This window comes from Doryrhamphus excisus, chromosome 6 (assembly GCF_030265055.1).
Source record: "Doryrhamphus excisus isolate RoL2022-K1 chromosome 6, RoL_Dexc_1.0, whole genome shotgun sequence".
NCBI classification, from domain to species: domain Eukaryota; kingdom Metazoa; phylum Chordata; class Actinopteri; order Syngnathiformes; family Syngnathidae; genus Doryrhamphus; species Doryrhamphus excisus.
The window spans coordinates 9952740-9977219 of NC_080471.1; the positions used below are offsets into that span (position 1 = coordinate 9952740).

The 24480-nt window shown below is 39.5% G+C and overlaps 1 protein-coding gene across 10 annotated transcripts in view; it reads left to right on the forward strand.

Moving 5' to 3' along the window:
• The window catches only part of plekha7a (pleckstrin homology domain containing, family A member 7a), a 100272-nt gene that overhangs the window by 42752 nt on the left and 33040 nt on the right, over window positions 1-24480 (forward strand). For 9 of the 10 annotated variants that reach the window (XM_058076554.1, XM_058076555.1, XM_058076558.1 and 6 more), the window contains 3 exons: window positions 6261-6344; window positions 16254-16374; window positions 22374-22478. In XM_058076554.1, coding sequence (XP_057932537.1) covers window positions 6261-6344; window positions 16254-16374; window positions 22374-22478 — 310 coding nt within the window. Of the gene's footprint in view, window positions 1-4479; window positions 5675-6260; window positions 6345-16253; window positions 16375-22373; window positions 22479-24480 lie in introns of those variants that run through there. The other variant, XM_058076564.1, reaches the window with a different exon arrangement.

Here is a 24480-nt window from a genome sequence, read left to right on the forward strand (position 1 = left end):
CCAATATAAAATACAAGATAAAAGACAACATACATTAAATAAGAGCATACAATAAATCGGGAGAGGGGGGACCATGTGAAGCTGTTAAAGGGAATAGGCAAGTTTGAACAGATGAGTTTTGAGTTTAGATTTGAAGATGGGAAGGGTGGCAGAGTTACGGAGGTCTGGTGGCAAAGAGTTCCAGAGTTGGGGAGCAGAGCGGCTGAAAGCTCTGCTCCCCATAGTGCTAAGACGTGCAGAGGGAACAGTGGAAGTGGAAATAATAATATTAATAATCATAATAATTATTGATACATTTACCAATATTGGTCTCTCTTTTGCTTTCAACCATCATTAAGGATAAAGATGATTGAATGTTAATGAATGCTAGCAGGGTCATGGATTCCATGTGCTGTTACAAGAAGATCTGGGAGGGGAAAAGGAGGTAATAATAATAATAATATAAATTTATAAATATTAAAATATATAAATAGTTCTGGGTTAACTATGGACAAAATGTGATCAATCACGATCAAATATTTTAATTGGTTGACATGCCTTATGATAATCCATAAAATAATATTCATACGATGCAAATAGGACGTCTTGTGCATAATGGCGGCTTCAGGTTGTTGTAATGAGGCCACTTGAGGCTCACTTCCTGTATGAACAGGAAGAGTATGGAGATGGTGCAGGACAACATGCTGATTTGTCACCTGAACACTAAACAGCCTCACACAGTTCTGTATAACAATGTTTGGATCCAACAATGTACGTAACCGAAAAGCATCAACACCAAAGACACTACATTTCACACCAGCTCTTCTCCATGAACCCGATAGCCTGATGACAGAGGTGTCGTACGGCTCATTACAGTGATTTTAACCGCCTCCTCGCTGGTAAATATGTCTGCTTCCAGCACTCAGGCTGACAAAACTTCCACCCACCTTCATTCCGTCAAACAACGACGCTGTTGTGAGCCGTTTGTGGCCCGAGTGGGAGTGAGGGAAGCACTACCGTGGTGAACGTGGGAGACGCTTTGACTGTGGGGAAATCAAATGAAAAGGCCTATTTGTGAATGTACATGCATGAGGGAGTGTGTGTGTGTGTGTGTGTGTGTACATGGGTAGGCAATGGCGCAAGGCTGCATGTGAAAGCTGAGCCAGAGATGATTGCAGCAGCATGGAGCTGAACCAAATGTGTCACCACCGTATGCCCGCTGGAATTCACTGACAGCAGAGGCCTGCTTTACACTCAACACGTTGACTCACTGTAGGCTTTGGTGTGTGTGTGTGTGTGTGTGTGTTTGCAACATACTGTTTGAGTCTATTTCGGAGCATGCTGGCGTTACTGCCAGCACACTTTCATGCTTGGAGGGACAGCTAAGTCATGAAGCCACAACTGTGATCATGTGGATGAAAGGTAAACATAAAATGAAAATAAGATGTTAATGTCCTGCATCCTGTCAGGGTTTATTAGCGGTCTTGGCATGGCAGCATGCCTTCAGAGTGATATGTCTTGGACAGACTTTAGTCCACATGCTGGATAGCAGTCTGAATCCAACTTATGTTGTGTCTGTGCCTCAAATATTCGACTTGGTTCAAGTCCTGAAGGTCTTAGGATGGTGCTGCTGTGATATATATTTCACACATTTTTATTGATGGGCCATGTCAGCTTTAAAGTCTGATGTGTTTTCCCTCATTTTACAGCTTTGGGATGGCCGTGCATGCATGCACACATGCATGTATAGACCTGTTCTATAGGGAATTTCTCTCCCTATCCAGTAAATAGTTACAGTATGGGATGGATAAATGTAGTCCATCAGACCCAAGAAACTACACTTTGTTCCTATGTGAATTAAACCAATTGGTCATTCATTATTTAGTTGTTTTTTTTTTCTCTTGGGTATTTGTAATTCCACTTCAACGAAGCAAAAATGTTTTTTCTGATTACTCTGGTTAATTGAAAAAAAAAAAATCACTACAATGCTCGATTCCTAAAATATTCAATAGCTGCAGCCCTATACGACACCACTAAAATCAAATCCTCTATGATACACACTTTAGACTTCTAGCAACATATAGGGCAGTCACACAAATTAACAATAATAACAGAGGTCTGTCCCAGTGATTTTTAAGGAGGTCGCCACCTTATTACACACCTTAGTACATACAATAACAAATTATATCCCCCCAATCAGATCATATAGTATGTTTAGAACTGATTAGCCATTTCACTTTGTTTTGAATTCAAGTTTAAAGTCTCGTAGTGCAGTGTCTCTGTACCATTTTATTAGGCGGGCACCCCTTCTCTCATACGTTACATGCAGCCCCCCAAAGAGGTCACATTTCATAAGAATTGTATTTTCAATATATTTTCTATAGCCAGATTATAGCAAACAATTAAAAGATAGTAGGGCTGCAGCTATCAAATATTTTAGTAATCAAGTGTTCCACTGAATATTTATTCGCGTAATCGTATAAAACATATTTTTGCATATATTAATACATAAGAAAAGAGAGGACATTTCACTTAATATTGAACAACAAACTGGTTTCATTTTTTACATAATCAACCATTTTATTTCTTAAATTGACATTGTGCATAGGAACGAAGTGTATTGCTTTTGTAGATGAATATATCCACCCCACTAGCCCACGGTTGGGTCGGGCGAGTGGGGTGGACTTTATCAGCAAAATACAAGTCCTTTTGGCTTGTTAGCATGGACTTTGAGCCACGTTAACCTGCAATAATTAAACTGCCACACACACGGCTAACGTTATGTTAGGAAGGTATATTAATCTTAATCTCACTGATTTATTCTGTGTTTGATTTACCATGTCGCGCATCTTCCGCTCCATTCATGCAAGTGCCGCGTTACAACAGATGCACCTCCCGGTGCTCACCTTGCGGTTTAGCCACATTGTCTGTCTTTTTGACATTTTGTTTTCCATCTCTTTTGTTGCCTTGGCGCATTCGCCCACGTCTTCAAACCCCCGCTTTTTTTTCGGCGTCTGCGTGGGTGACAAGTGCGTTGGTGACGTGATTCCTCAAGGCAGAAAAAAATCCACAATTATTTTTTGTAACCGAGGTACTGAAATTATTCAAGTAATGCACCCTTAAAGGATACCTTTCATGTCTCTATTCAGTCACAGTTACAGTTTTTTGTGTATAGTTTATCATTGATTATCATCCCCCACAGGCCGCAAATTTAACTTTGAAGGATCACATGATAGTTGACTATAGTGCGCGCCTGCATGTATTCGTTTGTTCCTGTAAATCTTGGGGAAACACTGTAGGGATATTCCTTCCCTGAGTACATTTTCATTTCTACTGTACTTGCACTCCATAAAAATACATGCACACTGATGTACACATACATAGATACCCAACCAAGAATGGGAATGACCTTGTCGTGCTTCACCAGCGTGCCCCATACACGCCAGCCCACCTCGCTGCACTTCAAACACAATTCATCTAGAAAAGCCTTTAAATAGACATGACCTTTGACTCCAAGAACACCCACTCAACAGATCAGTTCGAAACACTCATGTCTACTGTACATCTGGTCACATAGTGATAGACAAAGGGAACACACACACATTCTGAATCATCATCTGTCCCATGTTCCTTTTGATCATTGCAATACGTATACTTTTGTTTGGTGACTTTTACCCATGTACTAAAATATGTTTTGGCATCCTTTCTTTTGGGCACCAACTGTGTCATGGTGGTATTTACCCAGCTGATACACTCACACAAGACATGTCAAGTCAATTTGATTTATTATTTTATTTATTATTACATCAGGGCTTGTACTTTCTTAGTAGACACCCGGGCATAAAGTTTCTGTTTTGATATCTTTGCCAATCATTGACTTTGTGCTAAAAAACGAAGCACTGTGCCGTGACTGACCTTTGAGCTGTACAACAACATAAAGTAGTGTAAAATTCCCATACAAATTGACAGTTCAACAAATTAGAACCTGGGTAATCAGCGTGTTTTGTTCCCGTCGTCATGGCTACAAGGACAAACGGTAACATCAAAGATGCGCCCATGACACAGCAGGTGCAGCTCTGCATGTCAAGGGCAGATATTATGTAGAGCATGTGTTTGTTTGCATGATGGGTTGTGACTAGTTTGTGTCACACAAGGATGATCCCGTGTGTACGTAACCCCAAACATTTACCTCCTGGCCTTGGTAAATGCCATGTGGACTGGGGGCAGAAGGTCTAGCACGACGAGTTGGGGGAAATTGTCCAGAAAGGGGATGGCTTGGACTCATTCCTGGTATAATGATTAAATCTGTGTCTCTAATGGAATAAGTAGACAATGTGCACTGACTACTTAGTACCTCATTGCACAAAAGTTGACAGTTTTGACAGCATTTTGCCATTACTGTTGCGCTCTTACCAGAAATGACAACTGCAATATTTGCAACCACTAAATGGAGCATTATCACCAACATTTGGAACGGTCAATAAAATATCTGTAGAGCTGTTTTTTTGGTCATCACTCTCCATTGGCGATATAGCCAAGTTGTTGATTTAGTGTCCGGCATTACGCGCAGTACTTCTCAGTGTGAACGCACTGTGTACAGTGTAAATACTGAAGTCTGCCATTGAGAAAGCTGAAGTGTATTGTATGTATTCACAGATCCGAATAAAGTTATTGCGTCTGACTTTGTGTGACACTGGACATGCTTCACTGTCCTTCCGTCTGCCGTCTTATAACAGAGCGGTGTTGTTGCTGTGGTGCGCACTCATTTACTACACAAAAATGGTAATGGGTTTATTTCATTTGAACATGCATCAGATTACAATTGAGTGCATCACATAATCAGTTCACAGTTCCACATGTCCAAAAGGAGTAGGAAGAAGCAAAGCTGAAAGAAAACCTGTTTATGACTTCGTAAATACAATCTTTACCATTATTGGAGCCCTGCAGACATGAAACAACACAGAATGGGTGGATAACTTTTTTCACTCTTATGTTGGACATCCCATGGCTGACTCAATGCAGTAACTAATGGCATGTCTCAATAATGAAACATTACTAACAGCTAAAGGCCAGAATATTACTTATACCTTTGTCTTTCAATATTTTTAGCCTAATCATACGCCATAGGCCACCACGAAACAGCAATCATTTATTGATTTTATTTTTTAAAAATTGTGAAAGCGCAAATGAGTGATAAACTACAATACAACAATGGATGACTGTAAAACATTTTTTCACCCAGTGATCCGTTCTCACCTGGATGCGACTATTAAATATTTTGGCACAGTATGGATGCAATTTTTTTTCAACCTGCCAAAAGAAATCTTTCCGTGTGGACATGCTCTTTAGTGACTGATATGCTATACTCCTCCCAGCAGGGGGAATTATTGTGTGATGTCTTTGATATGCTTTGATGTGCTGTATTGCTGTTTACCAGTGTTGGTCCTTGATGTGTTTCTACAGAAATTTGGAATTATACAATACTATTTATGGTTAGGGTGTGTCTCAATTGGTACACTCTTTCCTTTTGTCAGTACAAACTGTTAAATTGGTGACTGCACAGTTATGGCTATCTACCACCCTCATTAGTCGCACTCTTGGCTATGCAAAGGAAGTGGAGGGTTGAATTTGAGTGGTTGCAATTCAGCATTTAAAAAAGGAGAGAAGAAGAAAAAGCAGGTTCAGAACGTTCCTGGTAGGACAGTGTTCCAAATTGAATACTTCCATTTTTAATTATAAATTGTATCATCCATGGCTGCACGGCGATCGAGTGGTTAGTGTGCAGACCTCATAGCTAGGAGACCCTAGACCAAAAACATGCTAGGTTAATTGGTGACTTCAAATTGTCCATAGGTATGAATGTGAGTGTGAATGGTTGTTTGTCTACATGTGCCCTGTGATTGGTTGGCGACCAGTCCAGGGTGTACCCCGCCTCTCGCCCAAAGACAGCTGGGATAGGCTCCAGCACCCCCCACAACCCTTGTGAGGATAAGCGGTAGAAAATGAATGAATGAATGAATTGTATCATCCACTCACCACTCAGAGTGAATCTATGGGAAGTGAATCCATGGGGCCCGTGGCCTGTTCCATCCAGTATTTTGTGCTGACTCCACACAGCTACACACCAGCTAGGTCAGGTGGGGTGAGAGGGCGGGGGGCCTGCCAACCATTCTAAGCAGACCCATCCAACTAAGCACAACGGGGGTAACAATATAGAGTGGTGCTTTTTTTGTGCGGTTTGCTAGCTTTGCTAACCTTGTCTTTTGTCTTTCTTACATCAGCCATAACCAGAGGACCACCACCTTTCGCCATCCTGTCACCGGGCGTGTTTCTCCTGATAACGTGGATTATTTCCTGCAGGAACAGTGAGTGATGTTTTTGGTCTTCTACAACCCCCTACCATAAAAAAAACTTTAATTCCACAACAAAGCTATGGAAAGATTTTCACCCCTCATTGCAGCGTTGCTATGTCAGACTGAAATAACAAAATCAGGGTTGTTTTTTGTCTGTTTTTTTCTCATGCAAATATGTTTTGGACCCTAAAAATACAATGGTATAGACTAGTGGTATGCAAAGTGCAGCTCTGGGCCCTATTGGTTTTTGGCACAAATGAAAATGTCATTTATTGATTATTAATTATATATTTTTAGTAGTGCAGTCAATTACTTTTTTAATCTCATAAATCACAGGTTTCGTGTGGATTAATTTTAATTAATCACAATCAAATACATTCATTCATTCATTCTCTACCGCTTTTCCTCACGAGGGTTGCGGGGGGTGCTCGAGCCTATCCCAGCTATCTTTGGGAGAGAGGTGGGGTACACCCTGGACTGGTCACAATTAAATAAATTTTTATTATTTTTCTATATATTATATTTTATATTATATATATATATATATATGTGTGTGTATGTATTTATTATTTTTATATTTTATTATTATATATTATGTTATTCACAAAACAAAACTTACAATGTTTGCTCTTATTGGGATGCAGACTAGTGGAATAGCATCAATAGTGTTTTTCAGCACAAGACGTGTGCTCCCTGTTGAGCTGGTAGATTCAAAATAATACTATAATAATAATAATACTGGTAAAAAAAAAAAACGTTCAGAACGAGCAAGCATATTGTTGAGTCTCGGTAGGGATGTTGCTGGTTCTAAGTTGAGAGCTGGTATCCTATAAAAAAGTGCAGTTTCCCTTTAAGGGCCAATTATTAGCATATTGCTTTACCTCATAAAAGTTAACTTAAAAACATGTAGTTATTTTTACTTCGACTGTGCCTGCAAATATTAATTTTTCAAGTAATCTCTACTTTCTTATTAAAAATGGCCTACGGAAATCAATGTAAACTATCCAGTGTATTTTTCTTTAACTTTCAATCTGGCGTGTAGCCAGTTTATGACCATGTCTAATCTCACGATGTCTCTTACACTTCAGAGGTACGACTAATCGTTTCAATACTGTGCCACGAGCAAGTCAGTCATTCTTTAGCAGAAGCCAATCGCTAGCTATATGGTAGAGGGCTGTAAAATAGCAGCTATTTTAATATACTGTACTATTTACATTTACTAAAACTAAGTAAACACATTAATATTGCAAATATATATTTTAAATAAATACATTAAGCTTTTCTTACATGGTTTACATGTATAACTAAAATAACACATAATTTTTTCCCGTGTATTTTGGTTTAGCACCTATTTCCTAAAAGAAGACAACAGAAAAACCAACAACCTCAAGGTCTGCTAGCAGATCATAATAATAACAGACCTGCAACATTAGAAACTGGGGGGGTATTGACTGGTGAAGTTGGGGCAGATCCATCTAACATCATAATTGAAAATGGATCTTTGGTTTGAGTGTGCGGAATCAATATTGGAGTGCAGTACTTGGCTGCAGCCAGCAGAGGGGCTATTGATTCGGTCTCAAGAATTTTGCTGTCAACATGATGTGTGGTTCCTGACAGGCTTGGGAGTTCTATAGGAAGGTGCTCGGAGCAAAACAAAAATGAATCCAAACAACATCACCTTCTCTGACAGCCTCTTACCGTGCATATTTCTTTTAAATGTCAGTATTTGAAGACTGCTTCTGTATTGTTTTTTTTGTGGCTTTTATTTCGTTGTACGTGTTTTTAAATCCTAAATGAAGAGGCAAAGTCGGAAAGGTTGAGTGGTGAAGGACACTCAGTTCTGCTGCAGTATTCTCATTACTTCCAATCAGTTTAAAGCACTCTCGTTGTTTCAACTGGCTTGAAAATACCCTTTCTAAAGCAGGGGTGCCCATTATGTCGATTGTGATCGTCGTGTGGGTCGATTGCATGTGTCGGTGATGTCATAAACATCACTTGGTAGGTGGCACATAAGAGTTGGCTGGCTAAGGTCCCCATTTTATTCGGTGTTGCACTTCCGCTTCAAAATAAGTGGAAAACAGACCAATATCTGTAATAAAAATATCAGTTCACTTGTAGTGGATAGTTAGGGGAAATGACTCCACTATGAAATGTTTTCTACACTTGGGTGCAACCATTGTTAGATCCCTGTAGCCATTAAATAACACACTTATAGTACCCTTTATACTTGTATTACCTTATATAGCTGCCACATATAGCTTATATGCTCACATGTTAGCATTGGAAAAAGTTCCTTCTTGTTGCAGCATCTCAACCATAATGTGGGTCAAGCTATGACATTAAAAAAGAAAAAACAATGTCAGCCTAGCGTCCATCCTCATTATGACGTTCGTCACTGGATTAGCACCACCACTATCTTTATTTACACCTCACCGCTCAACTCTAATGTACAGGCAACAAGATATCTGCATGTACACAAGAGACGGGCGCCGCTTCAAGAAGAGGCAAGATACCAAGCTAACTAAGCCAAGATTTCAATTTAAGAAAGGGTTTGAAGCTGAATCGGTTAGAAGGACAAAGTGAGATGCTAAAAAAACTTACCGCTTCCACACAGAATGGGAGGAGGACATGTGATGTGTTATGAGATCATAACCACCAATCTAACTCTGGCCTGTAAAAAAGAACTGTTTAGAACGTATGAATGGTAGACCAAATGAATCTCATTGGATTGATCCAGTACAGAGCATATGGACTAGTTTGTGACGTGCAATTTTGTATGAAAACTAAGACATTGAAAACTGAATTTTGGAGAAAATGTTTGAAAACCAAATCATACAAAAACTTGGGCATACAAAAATTGAGGTTTGACTGTAGTTTCACTATTGATCAAAGTAGAAATGCGCCACTGATTGAAAGATGAAAAAGAACTGTACAAATATGAACTTTGACCTCAGCTCCCCTCAAAAATTTTGGGCTGGATCGTTCAAAAACAATACAGTTCTTGAGCGCAATAATATCCACAGCTTTGATGACAGGACAGTACAGAACATTTCTTTGAAATGAAATTGAAGTACACTTTTGTCGTACGAATGATGTTTACTCCCTTCCATCGATGGCTGGCCTGTTTGCTGTTATTACCTCCTCCTTCTCCTCCTCCTCCTCCTCCTTGCTTCATTTAGACACTTCACTCCATCTGTGTGATGAGGGAGCAGGTTAGATTGTTCCCTCACTCTCTCCTGATGGATCTGTCTTATTAGCAGTGGCGTGGGCGTGAAGCGGGCCTAGCCAAGCCACTCTGGTAATGTGACGGTGAAAGCAGCGCCTTTGGTGCCACCTGTGAAAATAGATTCTTGTTTCATACGTTGTTTAGAAGCAGAATGCACGTGTCACAGGAGACAGCATGCTGGCCTCGACGGCAAAGACGGGTCACATTAATCATTTACCTTTTAAATTGTGCGATGCAGTCAACATTTTTACTGCAGTATTTACAGTATTGTCAATGTCTTTGCTTACCTTGTCTTATTGTCCTATTATTATTATTATGCATTATTCCAATTTTATTCCTATTTTTTAAAACTTTTATTAAATTTTTGTATGGCTAGGTGATATATTGATATTGTTAAAATACTGATATTTTAAGCATGATATAAAAAACAACATATAGCACATATTGTATCTTTATACAGAGGCCTGTCTTGCTCTGCTGTGTGTGTCAGCGCTCCAGAGAGAGCCCCATCCCCCCCCCCCCCCCCCCCATGCTCTGTGCTAAAGCTGCCAATGTTTCAAACCCTCTTGCTGAAATATTTTCTCAAAACTTTCTAGCGACAAATCTAGCTACTTTTTCTGGCGTCTGAGAGTTTTGTGGTATTTGGGAACTTCAAAGTCAAAGTAAAGCTCCTGCTGCACACTGCATAGTTGAGATCCACACATCTCAAATGTAAATTGTTACATCTTCATTAAATGACACAATTATTACACACAAGGCTCACTCGGTCACTTACTTGTGACAATGTGTGATGGAGAAACGATGTGTGATAAACAAGTCGTAACTACAACATAAAAGGTAGAAGCTAGAAACAAGTCTGGATGTAATTATTATGCTGTCTGGCTTTTGATACATTTTATAGTAAATGTATTTTATTTGATGAAGTGATGGCAATTTCAAATTAACAAACAATGAAGTTTATTTTTAGGTCTAAACATAATCAAGGTGTTTATACTCACTTTTTGTCTCTCCGATGAGGTTCTGTTTTCTAAAAAAAATTTTTTAAATGTCTTCTTAAAAGGGGCACTTTATTTCATATTTTGTTCTTTTGTACCTTTGGTATTAGCTGAGGATTTGAGCATAGGTAAAGCTTTGTTATGAAGAAGATTGATGATTATACAGTATTTTACTTTTTCTATATTTATTCCCAAAATGGAATGGACTATTTTATTTTAGAAGATGTTTTAAGATGTTTTCAATTTGAATCAAACAACTTTTCACGCATGTTTGACTATGACTTTGTCTAATGTCACATTGTGGAAGAATATTGGGCTATTTAAATAAATATATCGGTAAATGAGTTTTGGTCCATTTCGTCCAGTTTTACATTTGCTTTCATTTTATACTTATTTTTCCTATTATGCTAATTTTTTTTGTATTGGATCGTGGAGTCCTATAGAGCAGACCCCTGACTTACCGTGTATGAACTCAGAGTGGTAACGTAGCATCGCTACTTCTTTCAGGGCTCACTTCCAAATGCGCAAACCTCATTATCTGAAACTTTGGCATCGTTTAACATGAGAATACAACATTCTAACTACATTTATAGGTCAGAAAAGTGGAAAAAGCATAATAGGTCCCCTTTAACAGTTAGCCATATACTGTATATACATACACTGTCATTGTTTTTAAACGGCTATTTTCTTATTTACATTTAGTTTTATCACCTTCCTTTCTTCTATTACATTTTATCAATTAAAATCTGCTCTCCCCCTTTGTAAAAGACAAACTCTTATTTGCTCAGCCACTGCTGTCTGATCTGTTGTATTTCAATTGTGACGTTGCTCCTCCCTTCACTGACACTTGGTGAACTTCACCCTGAAGTTCTGCTCATGTGGAACCTGCAGTCCATGTTTCTCGTGGTGAGGCGGGTTGGTACTCTTGCCTTCTTCAAGCGGTTAGTCATCACTCACTGAGTCTTTTGCGTTTGTTATTTCACGTCAAATCTGACAACTCACATACTGTTAAAGCTGAAGTCTTGACAGCAGTGTGTGTGTGGGGGGGCGGGGGTGCGTGTGAGAGAATGCTGGCGTCGGATAGGTTATCATGGAGTGAAGTGGCTTAAGTGTCAGGACTTTATAGTTTGGAGAACACATTATCTCTTATTTTGGAAGCACCATGGACAGAATAACTTCCTGTCGGCCTCTCACCTGCGTGTGTGTGTGTGTGCGTGAGAGAGAGAGAATGCTGGCGTTGGATCGGTTATCATGGAGTGAAGTGGCTTAAGTGTCAGGACTTTACAGTTTGGAGAACACATTATCTCTTATTTTGGAAGCACCACGAACAGAATAACATTGTCTGCCTCTCACCTGCATGTGTGTGCGTGTTAAGTTAAATGAATGAACGAGAGCTGTTAAGTTATAATGCCGCACCATAGCAATGTACAACACAGTAAGAAACACTCAACTAACGCACTTTAGTCCTTTGAGTAGCGAAATGCTTCACCTCAAAAGATGCAGCCAGTCTTGTAGCAAGTGTTTAAAGTTGTGTGCAAGTAGGGTCTTATACTGTAAGTAACTTCACTTTGAATACATAACTCTTGCAGGGTTAACTAGTTTTGCTCTGATAATTATGACCATTTTTGTGAATTTTATACCATACTAGTTATATTATTGGATTATTTAAATTTCTGTTCTGTTCAGCTTGCATGTCACTAAAATTCATAAAAATTCGAAGGCATTGTGTCAAGAACTGATGAGCTGGTCCGGAACCCAAGATGCAGAGGCAGGAAATGGAACAAAAAATGTTTGTTTAACAGAAGGTGTCTGCACAGGGAAAAGTACAAAGCAACAGGTTAAAGCAGGGGTCTCAAACTCAATTTACCTGGGGGCCACTGGAGCTGGGGTCTGGGCAAGGCTGGGCCGCATCAGGTTAAAAAAAACCCCAAAACAAACGCATTTATTAAAAACAGAAAAATATACAAACTTTTTCAGTGCTTTGGTTCTGATTTTCTACAATAAAAGCTCTGATAAAACATTCCACTGTTCTCAAATATCTTAATTTTTAAAGCATTATTAGAGCCCTGTAGACATGACAAAACACAACTATAGTCACATTTATACTCTTTTTATTTACAACATATTGCGCAACTGCAGGGTCTTGAGACACATGCTAACTCGCAAACTAGAGAGCTAGCGACCTAAACGGTAGCCTTCAAGTTATTTCCTTTAAACTTAAATAGCCAAAAACTTGCCACTTCCACACGGATAGGGAGGATAACTATTAACAGTTATTTAACCTTTAACATGAACATTAATCAAACGTAATAATTTTTTCTGGGTACATGATACCATACAGCATCCATATCAAACTTGCGCGGGCCGCACTAACATTAAACTATCATATCAAGGCGGGGGCCTCAAACTGGTGTCCTGCGGGCCACATTTGGCCTGCGGGCCGCGTGTTTGAGGCCCCTGGGTTAAAGTAACAAAACCACTGTTAAGTATATTCTCCTGGACTAAATACAAAAACCAAAATCACTATAGCACCAAGGCTTACAGGCAAAAGACAAGGCACGAGGCTCAAGAACAAAAAAACAAACAAAAGGTGAGAGGGCAAACCTAAGCAGGTGTAACCAAAAACTCTGTGGCATAAACCAACAAGACTATGGTTAAAAGCCAGAAAGCAAGGGATCAGAACGTTCATGCACCCGGCCGCTCGCTCGGACGAGCAGCAGATTGGGACTGTGGAAGCTTGAGGGACACTCTGGTGGTTAGTACATCTGAGAGCAAGGCCTAAGTCCTTGACTTAGTCCAGGACTAATTGGGCTCAGGTGTGTGCAGGAGCACGCCGCCTGCACCCAATCAAGGTGCACTGGAAGAGAAGAGGCAGCAGGCGGCAAAAGAGCGATAACACACATCATGACAAATAGTTTTGCATGAATTTGAATTTTTTTCGTTGTTGAATGTTTTCCATTCGGGTACTGTTTCAAATTTGACACATAAATCAAATACAGTATGTAAACGATACACAGGATACTTAAGCGTAGTACTGATCTGAAACACAGCAACAGACAATAACTATCTACAGTGACCTGTATTACAGTATATCCTGGATGTCATAGTGTGTAGGCGTGCCTAATGAAATGTGCAGTGGGTGTATGCATTGACAGGAAAGCCAAATGGAATAATCTTGACAAAGGAAAGGAGCAGTTAAAGAAGTGTGAATGGAACTAAAAAGTCCTCCATGTGTAGAAATGTCAGCTGTTGCTGTGTGGGCAGCTGCTGCTGCTGCTGCTTCCTGATAGAAGTATATTGCTTTGGATTTTTACAATTTTGAAGCAGTGAAATGTCATTTACTTATTTTTGGTAAGTGGCATCCTGCAAGTGTGACGCCTGCCTCTTACTTCACTTCAAAGTCTTCCATGCGTTCCTTACATGGCATGCTTAATTTTCGTCATGCTGACATTCTCATCATAGTGAATTTCAATGACTTTTCAATCTCTGTGAACTTTTAAAGATGCTAGCCAGGCACACTGGCACAGAAGACGCTGAAAGTCTAAAATATTCATTGTTGATGTTGGTGATAACGTTTTCACTATATGAGCTGGAAACCTCATATTACAAATATACAACATAAAGTGCCAGTAATATTTCAATATTGAACAAAGCAAAATTTGTTCAGAAATCAGAAATCACTCCACACTCTTTATTGCTCTCTGGTTCTACCATATCTTACTTATTGTGTGGAAATATGGGCTAATAACTATAAAAGCAATCATCACTCGCTAAATGTACTGCAAAAAAGGTCAGTAAAGATAATTCATAATGCCGCCAACAGAGAACATACTAACTCCTTATTTCTAAAATCACAAATACTTGCTGATATAGTTAATCTTCAAACAGCTAAAATAATGCATAAGGCTAAAAACAACCAATTAGCTAAAAATGTCATCCAATACTTCTCTACAAGAGAGGAGAAATATGATCTCAAGGAAGAAGTACATTTGAAACACTTCTATGCTAGGACTATGTTAAAAAGCCATAGCATTTCAGTATGTGGAATCAAACTATTGAATGGATTGAGTAAGGAAATCAAACAATGCACAACGATGAGCCAATTCAAGAAACAATACAAGCAGTTGATGTTTGCTAAATACAAGGATGAAGAGTCTTGAACCAGTCATGATGTGCTATATATATCACTATATTGACACTTACTATGGTACCCATTATGTCATTGGATGCTCATATCACCTTGTACTTTGGTACGAGGTACATTATTTAAAAAAAAACAAACACCCTAAACTGTATTATGGAAAGCAGGAAGTGAACAAATGTAACAGTTACTGATTGTTAAAGTACCAGATGGAGGGGTAGGATTTAATAAGCTTTGCTTCTTCGTACTCCTTTTGGACATGTGGAACTGTGAACTGATTATATGATGCATTCAATTGTAATCTGATGCATGTTCAAATGAAATAAAACCATTACCATTACCATTTGGAAGAATAAAGAATAAAGTAAATATTCTGAAGTGTCATACAAGTGCCAAAAGAAGAGAATTTGTACATTTTAAGCATGCACCGATCTGCCGATTCTGATTATAGTAATTTCCTGTCTATATTCTATCTTCTTATTTTTCTTTTTACGACCCTTTGTTGTGTCAGGCAAATAAGACCTAAAAGAAAAAGTATGTGTGACTGTGTGTAGGAATGATAATAAGCAGGATTTATTGGAGCAAGGAATGCATTTATGTCACTGGTGTTTTCTAATCAGGCAGATTTACATGTGTCCTCCAAGTTGTCCACTATAAAACTTCCATAGTGGTTGCCTGTCTCGTTTGTGATGCCAGCTGCTGTCTCGCAGCCTCTCGTCGCCGTAAAAGATTGTGTAAAGTGATTTGAAATCCTCACCATGATACCTTTCACTTCCTTTGCTTTTGTTGTTCCAAGTCAAAGGTTATACCAGCAAATGTTCTTGCCCAGATGTAGCAAAGTGTTGATGTTTCCATGGACACAACATTTTGCTCAGATTACTTCTACTTCCATATACTGCCATAGTGGCACAGAAAGGGTTTATCGCATTCAGATGTGGGACATTTTCTGCTGATTATTCCTCTTGAAGCACTCACTTGCATAACACTGTCTGCACATTCTGCTGCTCCTAGGAATTGGCGCCATCCGTGGACACGCTTGCTTTTTGCCAAGTTCGTCACATATGCTAACAGGTCAAGCGAGACGAGCACGCTGACCCATATGTTTTCATCCAGAGACAAATCTGTGGGGGCAAAGAAGCGGTATACATATAAAAATGAAAGCGTGTCGGGGGCCACTTTGATAGCCTTCACTTTTTAATTCATTAAAGATGCTAACATCAATATTTGATAAGCAATTAATTAAGCTTTGGGTATAGATGACCTCAGGGCATTGATTGATTGATGAGGTTGTCTTAGATGTTTCTCCTCTCATCCGATCAGGCTTCATTAGTTCATGCTCAACCACTACAGTTGGTGGAACACTTCCAGTCTGGATAGGTAGTCCAGCCCTGCAAAATGGCCACCGTGAAGCTAGCCGTGAATGCCTCAGCTAGTTGTACTGCAATCTCCAAAAACGCAAAATCAAGAAACTCAACCAAAATCAGATGCAAATGTAGTGTGAATCCCGGTTGTATGTAGCATGGACTTTGTGAAAGGGTGTTCTTCTTTTGTGTGTGCAGGCGGCAGGGTTCACGCATGATGTCCCAACCTGGAGGTGAGCAGCTCTCCAGCGCGACTGTCAGCGAGACTTCCACCACCATCACCACTTCTTCTACTGTGGACAATACCTCCACGGTCAAGGTCAGTGAGACCACAATGCAATGAGACCACAATGCGATTCCCTCGACATCATTAACCAGCCTCTGCCTGGTAATTCTGGGCTGGTCATTCTTATTTCACCGGGTGAAATCCTGCACGGGGCTGCACTGTGGGCGAGTGGTTAGACCTGGGTTCGAATCTCCGCTTTGGCATGTTTGTGTGGAGTTTGCATGTTCACCCCAATGCGTGCGTGGGTTTTATCCAGCTGCTCTGGTTTCCTTCCACATTCTAAAAACATGCTAGGTTAATTGGTGACTCCAAATTGTCCATAGGTATGAATGTGAGTGTGAATGGTTGTTTGTCTATGTGTGCCCGGAGAACAGTCCAGGGTGTACCCCGTATTATTCCAGTATTGTGCAGGTCTATAATCTTGATCCTGAGGTCCTATGACAGCTCTTTGGTCTTGCCTGTGGTGGTGGACAGGTTTGAATGGAAGAGACTGTTTCTCTGACAGGTGTCTTTTATCCCCATAATGAATTGAGATATGAATACTTGGCTAAATATACAGGACTGATTTGTGTGTTTTTTAGTTTGTGTGGGTCAGAATGCTTGCTGGTTTGTATGGGATCAAATACTTATTTATGACCGTTAATTTTATTTTTGACATTCTAAAGTGAAGTTGTAAAGTTACAAAAATCAACAGGGGATCAAATACTTACTTTGCTCATTGTAGCAGCCTGCAAAGATGAAATGACAGAATTGTTTGTTTCTTGACAGGTTGTGTATTTCTTCTTGCGGCTGTCACTGTGCTGCCAACGTTCTGACAACTTTCTTGTTTTTCCTCTCTCTTCACCTTGTTTTTTTTTTTCTCCTTACTTTTTTTTCCTTTATTTGACACTGACAATTTTTTCCTATTCTTGTTTCGCTATTCTCATATCACCACCAACATGACATGTGTGTCTTTTCAACAGCTGTTGGCCAACATATTCACAGTATAAAGTGTCATTTGTTTCCTGCTATAATGTTTGCAAAAGATTGACGTAATTTATTTTTTTACTTACTTGATTGGTTGTAAGACGTCTGGCTTAGCCCGTCAAAAACGCAGTGAAAAGTCCGCTGTAGCGTGTCATAAACGGGGCACTCTCTATAAACCAGGGGTCTCAAACTCAATTTACCTGAGGGCCACTGGAGCTAGGGTCTGGGCAAGGCTGGGCCGCATCAGGTTTTCCAAAAAAAATAAAACGCATTTATTAAAAACAGAAAAATATACAAACTTTTTCAGTGCTTTGGTTCTGATTTTCTACAATAAAAGCTCTGATAAAACATTCCACTGTTCTCAAATATCTTCATTTTTATTTTTCTGCACAAAATAAGATGAAAAATAAATAAACAAATCAAGAATAAAGAAAATCAATCAATCAGTAATAAATAAATATAATAATAATAATAAAACGGCAAATCATAAAAACTTAAGAAACCACATATAGTTGGTGGGTAGACAAATTATTTTTTTCAGATTAAAATCAACAAAGCATTATTAGAGCCCTGTAGACATGACAAAACACGACTATAGTCACATTTATACTCTTTTTATTTACAACATATTGCGCAACTGCAGGGTCTTGAGACACATGCTAACTCGCAAACTAGAGAGCTAGCGACCTAAACGGTAGCCTTCAAGTTATTTCCTTTAAACTTAAACAGCCAAAAACTTCCACACGGATAGGGAGGATAACTATTAACAGTTATTTAACCTTTAACATGAACATTAATCAAACGTAATATTTTTTTCTGGGTACATGATACCACACAGCATCCATATCAAACTTGCGCGGGCCGCACTAACATTAAACTATCATATCAAGGCGGGGGCCTCAAACTCGTGTCCTGCGGGCCACATTTGGCCCGCGGGCTGCATGTTTGAGACCCCTGCTATAAACCATGAATCCAGAGGTGTTTAATGCTACGTGTGGTGCTTCCTCCTTTACACTGTCCTCATTTTTGTACAATTTTAGCCAAAGTAGCGAACACACTGACCATGGCTATAATGGATGAACACAAAGGCTTCCTGCCACGTCTTCTTGTTTGGTGTTATCCCACTGGCCAATCACTGAACGTAGGCACCCAAAGTTTTAAAAATGTACGATTCCGGGAGAATCTGAATGTCAGAACCAGTTCCAATCGATGCCCGATGCCCTACCCTTCACTACTTTTTTTTTAACTCCCCATTATTTTTTTTGACCCCTCATGCTTTCTATGTGCAATTGTGTAATTTTGTTTTTGTTTTTGCTACTCACTGGTTTTTCTCATTCGTTCTCATTCGTCAAAGCAGGGCTCGAGAACCTTTTTGGCTAAGAGACGCAATCAAACATGCCGGTTCCCTCTTACCATTGTCAGAGTCTGTCATTGTTAGGTAGTCCGTGGTCTCCGGACATAACGTCACGTTGAATGCCCTGTCTTTTGTTAATCCTCCTAGAGTGCTAGCAAGCATTGTTATACTCTGTTTTACCAGGCCACACACAAAAGCTGAAGCTGAACATTTTCCAAATCGTCACAAAAAAAGAAATGGCCAAAATGTGTCAAAAAACATGTCTTTTTAATGTATCAATATTTCTGGGGACTTGGCAGCTCGGGTGTGATGAGGGGCAGTGGCTTAATGACGGGGCATCCGTCAAGACGCCGTGCCATGGTTGCTATGCCCTCTGTTTGGCTCATCACCCCTGCCATGGAACAGCCTGGGAAATATAGCTGTCTCATTCTGACAAGGATTCTTTTTTTAACAACTCTTTCAGAGGAAAGATGAGCTGCTCCCCCCTTGTGTGGCGCTCTGCCACGGCCAAATAAATTACATTCATTCCGCCTGTGACAAAACATCACAGAGCTCAGAGACCCACATCGTCGTACATTCCACCTTAAGTTATGTATCAGAATTCTCCCCTGAGCTCTCATTTTCGCTGCTGCCTTGTTCCTGGTTTGTGATGTTCTCATTGCCACCTCGTCGGGAAGCATCAAAGTGGAGGAGTCTTCCAGGAATTCTGGCTTCTTCTTCCTGGGTCGTTGCTGTTTGCTTTGCTCTCTTTCTAAATGTCTGATCTACTTTGAACACATCACAGGCGATCATTAGCCTGCATTTTGTCACACAATTTACTTTGCACTTCTTTTACACGAGTCACAGAATATCATTAATTTTTCATCTGCAGTTGTTTTAATCATTTTGATGTTTGTGCTACTTAATGAAAAACGAAACAAATGATCGCTGTCAAAGAGATGTAACTGCTCAAGGATCAGAAAAATGAATGGCTTCAATTCAACCTCTGATATAATTCCATCATAATTACTGTTGATAACAATTAAACAGTAAATGCTGTGTTTGAACCGAAGTGCCATCTTGGGGTGATTTGCAGCCCACAGCTTGGTTGTTATTAGCTTGTGTCACTTCCTAAAAATAATATTATAAAAAACCCACAAAGTGAGGAGAAAAAAAATGCAGGCGTCTATCAAGGTTTTTCAACAATGAATGAAGTAGTTAATGTTTACTATTTTGTGGTTGACTATGGCCCATTATTAGTTGAAAATATTGAAAGACGAGTCCTATGTAGTATTCTGGTCATGGCTTATCCGACATGGTAGAGTGAACAAAAATTCTCCTCTATTCCGTGTGGAAGTGGTAAGTTTTTGGTTTCTTACTTTGTCCTTCTTCTCGTCAATGACCCTTTATTGAAGGGATAGTTTGGATGAAAAGTTGTATGACTCCCCCGTCAGCAGTGTAATCAATCAAAAGTGACTTACACCACACTTGGTTCCGTGAGCCCTATTCTGGTTGGAATTTAGTGATTTAGTGAAATATAGTCCTGTATATTGGGGTTACTTAAGTAAAGAGTTTGACTTCTCAAAATAATATGCATTTGAAAGAGTAATGTATTTGCATGAGCGAAATGCCTCCTTGGGAAAAAAAAATCAGACCTCACAAATTGCTCTGATTTATTTTCTCTCTCTCATGCTACCGGCTGTCCATCAATGTGTACATGATGAAGATTGATCAGCTGCGAGCGTTGCAGCCATCTCGTTTACGTATGTATTCCACAGCGGATGAAGATGGAGGTTGTCAGCCATTTTAATCACATGCACAACAATGGACAGCCGATAGCATGCATTAAAAAACGTCAGAGAAAGTAAAGCCAAAAGTCAAAATGTTTCTCCACGTCTTTCATATTTCAGCATGTGGCCTTCTATTCTGTCATATTCTATTCCATCCTTCTCATTCTGTATTATTTTCTCTTCATATTATAATGGACACCTTAAATAAAGCAAGTGAACACATTTTCAATGAAAAATGTAAACACATGAATTATTAAGTGTGATCAAATTATCACCAATTTCAGAGACATGGAGAAGGAGTAGGATTTTAAAAAAAATCCTTTTACTTCTTTTCAGACATGCTGAATTATGTAAATATTTCTTGACGTGATGTGCGTGTATGTCTGTATGGAGCGCTCAAGCTTGCTTTCGTCTGATATCCGTCTTGAAGATTGTGTAATGAGATATGTGCACAATGTTTAAGTGTGCTTCCTGGCATGGTCAGCATACACAAACGCACACGCACACACACACAGTGTCTGTCAGCTAGTGCCAGCCAGTACATTTTTACATGTTTTTAATGGCGGATGAACTGATGTGAATGCAAACACACACGTATATGGAGATAGTTTGTTTTTTTGTATTAAACTCAACTTTCTATTTGCCTGTGTGTTTTGCATTCTGCTCATTTCAGTAGCGATATTTATAAAATGTGCAAACAATATTATATCATACAGTATATGAAGGTAACATAAAGTGTTGTCACTCTTTTAGCTCAGGTGTTTGTATGCGGCCCCGGGGGGCCATGTTCTTATTATTAATCGAGCATTTCCAAAAATAAGATTGTACTAAAATACATCACAAAAATGGCAAAAACGTTAATGTTGATACCAGCCCTGCCAACATATATACACTATGATGTCACATGCGCTTTACTGTTTACTAGCTATGGCTCCCAGGAAATCTTTCTTTGAGGCAACCTCAGGCAGAAGTGGGTGGAGTTTGTGATTCCCAGCAATGCCCAATTCCCATGCCCATCTGTCAACGGCATTTCACACAGGACTGTATTTGTGAACATGAACATGAAATATCCACCAAACTGTTGTTGTAGCCAGAAGCAGCGCACTGGGAAAGGTGCATTAATGTTGGACACACTATGTCCGCACTCGGTAAACGCTGACCTATGTTACCACTCTTTGGGCTCAAATTTTGTGGACGCGGCGCATCTTATTTTGTGTTGAAAAATAAAAATTAACATTAAACATTTATTTAATAATTTAATAATTTAATAATAAATAAAAATTTAAATAAAAACTTTCTCTGTTTTCCTCAAAATCTGCGCTGTGTCTTGGCTCATTTATGTTTAGATGGTTAATGGGGGGGGGGGGTGTTATCTGGCATGTGAAGAACTAGAGCCACGGAGATGAGCAATGACTGAAGCTGTCTTATGCCTTTTCTGGGGGAGTTTTCACTTCTAAAATGTCGATTTTGGCGGGACAAACCATTGGTAGCCCCGCGCCCTCACTGTTAACACCGGGCTCCCCCAGTTTGAATGTAATGTTCAGTAACATCCTGTGCGTCTTCTGGGGGCCCCGCCTCTTTGTCCTGAAAGCCAAGTAACGCCTCTGCAGCCGACCATAGCAGCATGAGCTGGTTCTGTCATGGAGGTCCAGGGGAAAGTGATCAGTAGCTGTGCTTATGTAACAAGTGTGCTTCCTGAAAAAGACTACCCTGGTGTGGGTGAAGGTCCATGCAGTACTGCTGTCAGTAAGACAAAGTACTGCCATGAGTCCTGTCTGTTTCCACATACAGTATGCAGCACTGACTGAGGTTTTAATTTAATTTCAACAAGCTAAATACAGCTAGCCACACATTACATTACTATTATTAAAAGATGAATTAATTAGTAATTAAGAAACTGTTAATGTGATTTACATAGTAGCACTCTATTTTTATTTTTCCAGGGGTCTCGCTCCAGCAGCAAGGTGCACTCTTTCGGCAAGCGTGAGCAGGCCATTAAAAGGAATCCCAATGTGCCTGTTGTGGTTCGAGGATGGCTGTACAAACAGGTCAGTACATACACATTCTACATTGATTGAGGGATGCCCGATGAAGTATTCATCCCCTGTTGATTTTGTAGGTTAACCTCCTTCCATTTGTGAATAATTGCACCAGTAGTAAACAATCTTGACACAGAGTTACTTTGCCAACTCTGTGGCCTTGCCCTTGGTCGAGGAGGAGTTTGAATGGAAGAGACTTTTTCTATGACAGGTGTCTTATAGTCACATAAAGAGTTGAGATGATGAGTCATTTCTTTAAGGTGCAATGCTAAGTTGTGTACTTTGTGAACACATAACCGATCTGTGTGGATCAGAATGCTTGCTCGTTGGTATCGGATCAAATACTTACAATACTTAATTGCAACATGAACCAAAAATTATATCAAATGTCAAAAGGTTGGTGAAACGCAATGAAGAAGGTAGAGCAACAGCTATCTTAATTGAGCTTCCATTTATTAAAAGAAGCATGACATTAGTTTTGATCCAAAAAAAAAAAAAGCCGCCTAAATGTGGTTCTCGCATACACACACATCCTGATTAAAATTTTTAAGACCTGATGACCTGATGGCAAGAATTTACATTTTGCACTTTTGGATTGTAAGGTGGTTCCACTTAAAGCTTCAAAATGGTAAAATATGTGACACAAAACCATTTCAGAGTAAGCCTATGATTGCAAACAACCATTAATTCGGAACAGACTGTTCATCAGCAGGTAAGAAGTTTGAGAACATAAACTTTAAAAGCCAAAACCTTGCCACACTGTCATGATCTCTTGACGGCAAAGGCAAAAACAGCTTTCCCTCTTTGATTGCTGTTGAATGGTTGAGCTGCATAAGAAAGGCCTCTCGCCGTGTGCATTGCTGCTGAGGCACAGTAAGAAGGTCATTTTAAACTTCTTAAAAGATTATAATATTATAGAAAAAAGTCATGTGGTGCACCCAAAAATGTGTTATTTGCTGTCCGTCAAGACACGGGACAATTCCATTCCATAACCATCAGATGGCATCAGCCAGAGAATGATTTTAAGAATAAAAAACATCTTCAAAGACCCATGTCCTTCAACGCCACTAAATTCCCCGAATTTGCATGGGAGCACCAAACATGGTGGCAGACTGTTTTATTCTCTGATGAGAAAAATGTAATCCCGATGCCTTCCAAGGTTACTGGGATGACAAGGAGGTCCCACCTGACATGTTTTCCAAACTGCACAATGGATCTGGGGTGGCATCATGATTTGGGATGTTTTTTCTTTCCTTAAACGGAACAGTGGAGCTTCAGGTTGTGGAGAGGTGTCATCCCTCATGACTAAAGTCTCAACAGTTCGCTGAAGTTCATGATGCCCACCTGACATAGGACTTCTTCCAGAGGAATAACATCTTTTTTACCATCCATGTGTGTTCCCCTCATTTGGGGATGGATGACAAGGCATGGTTTTGAAAATGGACATCAGTTCCAGAGAGTGGATGCTCTCTGTGAAGGCGTCTTCTCCAACCGGACCAACATTCCAACTATCTTCCTGGAAACCCTGGCATCAGGCATGCCCAAATCCATTTTTGAAGTGATTAACGGGAATAGTGCAGCAAATCATTACTTTTTTTTTTGAATATTTTATTTCTATTATAGGGTTGTTTTTTTTGTAGCTATGTTTTTTTTTTGATCATCTGATGAACTGATGAGTTTAATGGTAATTTGCTTACTAAAAAATGGTTTAGTCTCACTCCCATTATTTTTGCATTTTGAAGCTCTACTTAGAACCTCTTTAAGATCCAACAGTGCAAAATAAAAATTCTTGCCATTTTTCAACTGGTCTTTGTATTTTAATCCACAGATATGCTCACAGACATTTGAGGTCATTTGATGCCTTTGGAGTCTCTTCACTTTGTACCATTTTCAGACTCATAGCAGGCAGATACAAATTCAGTGATCCACTGAACTAGGACAAACACTGCTCACTCTTTATCTCCTCTCTATATGCTTGTATCCTTGTTCATTTCCCTTCCTGTGTGTATCC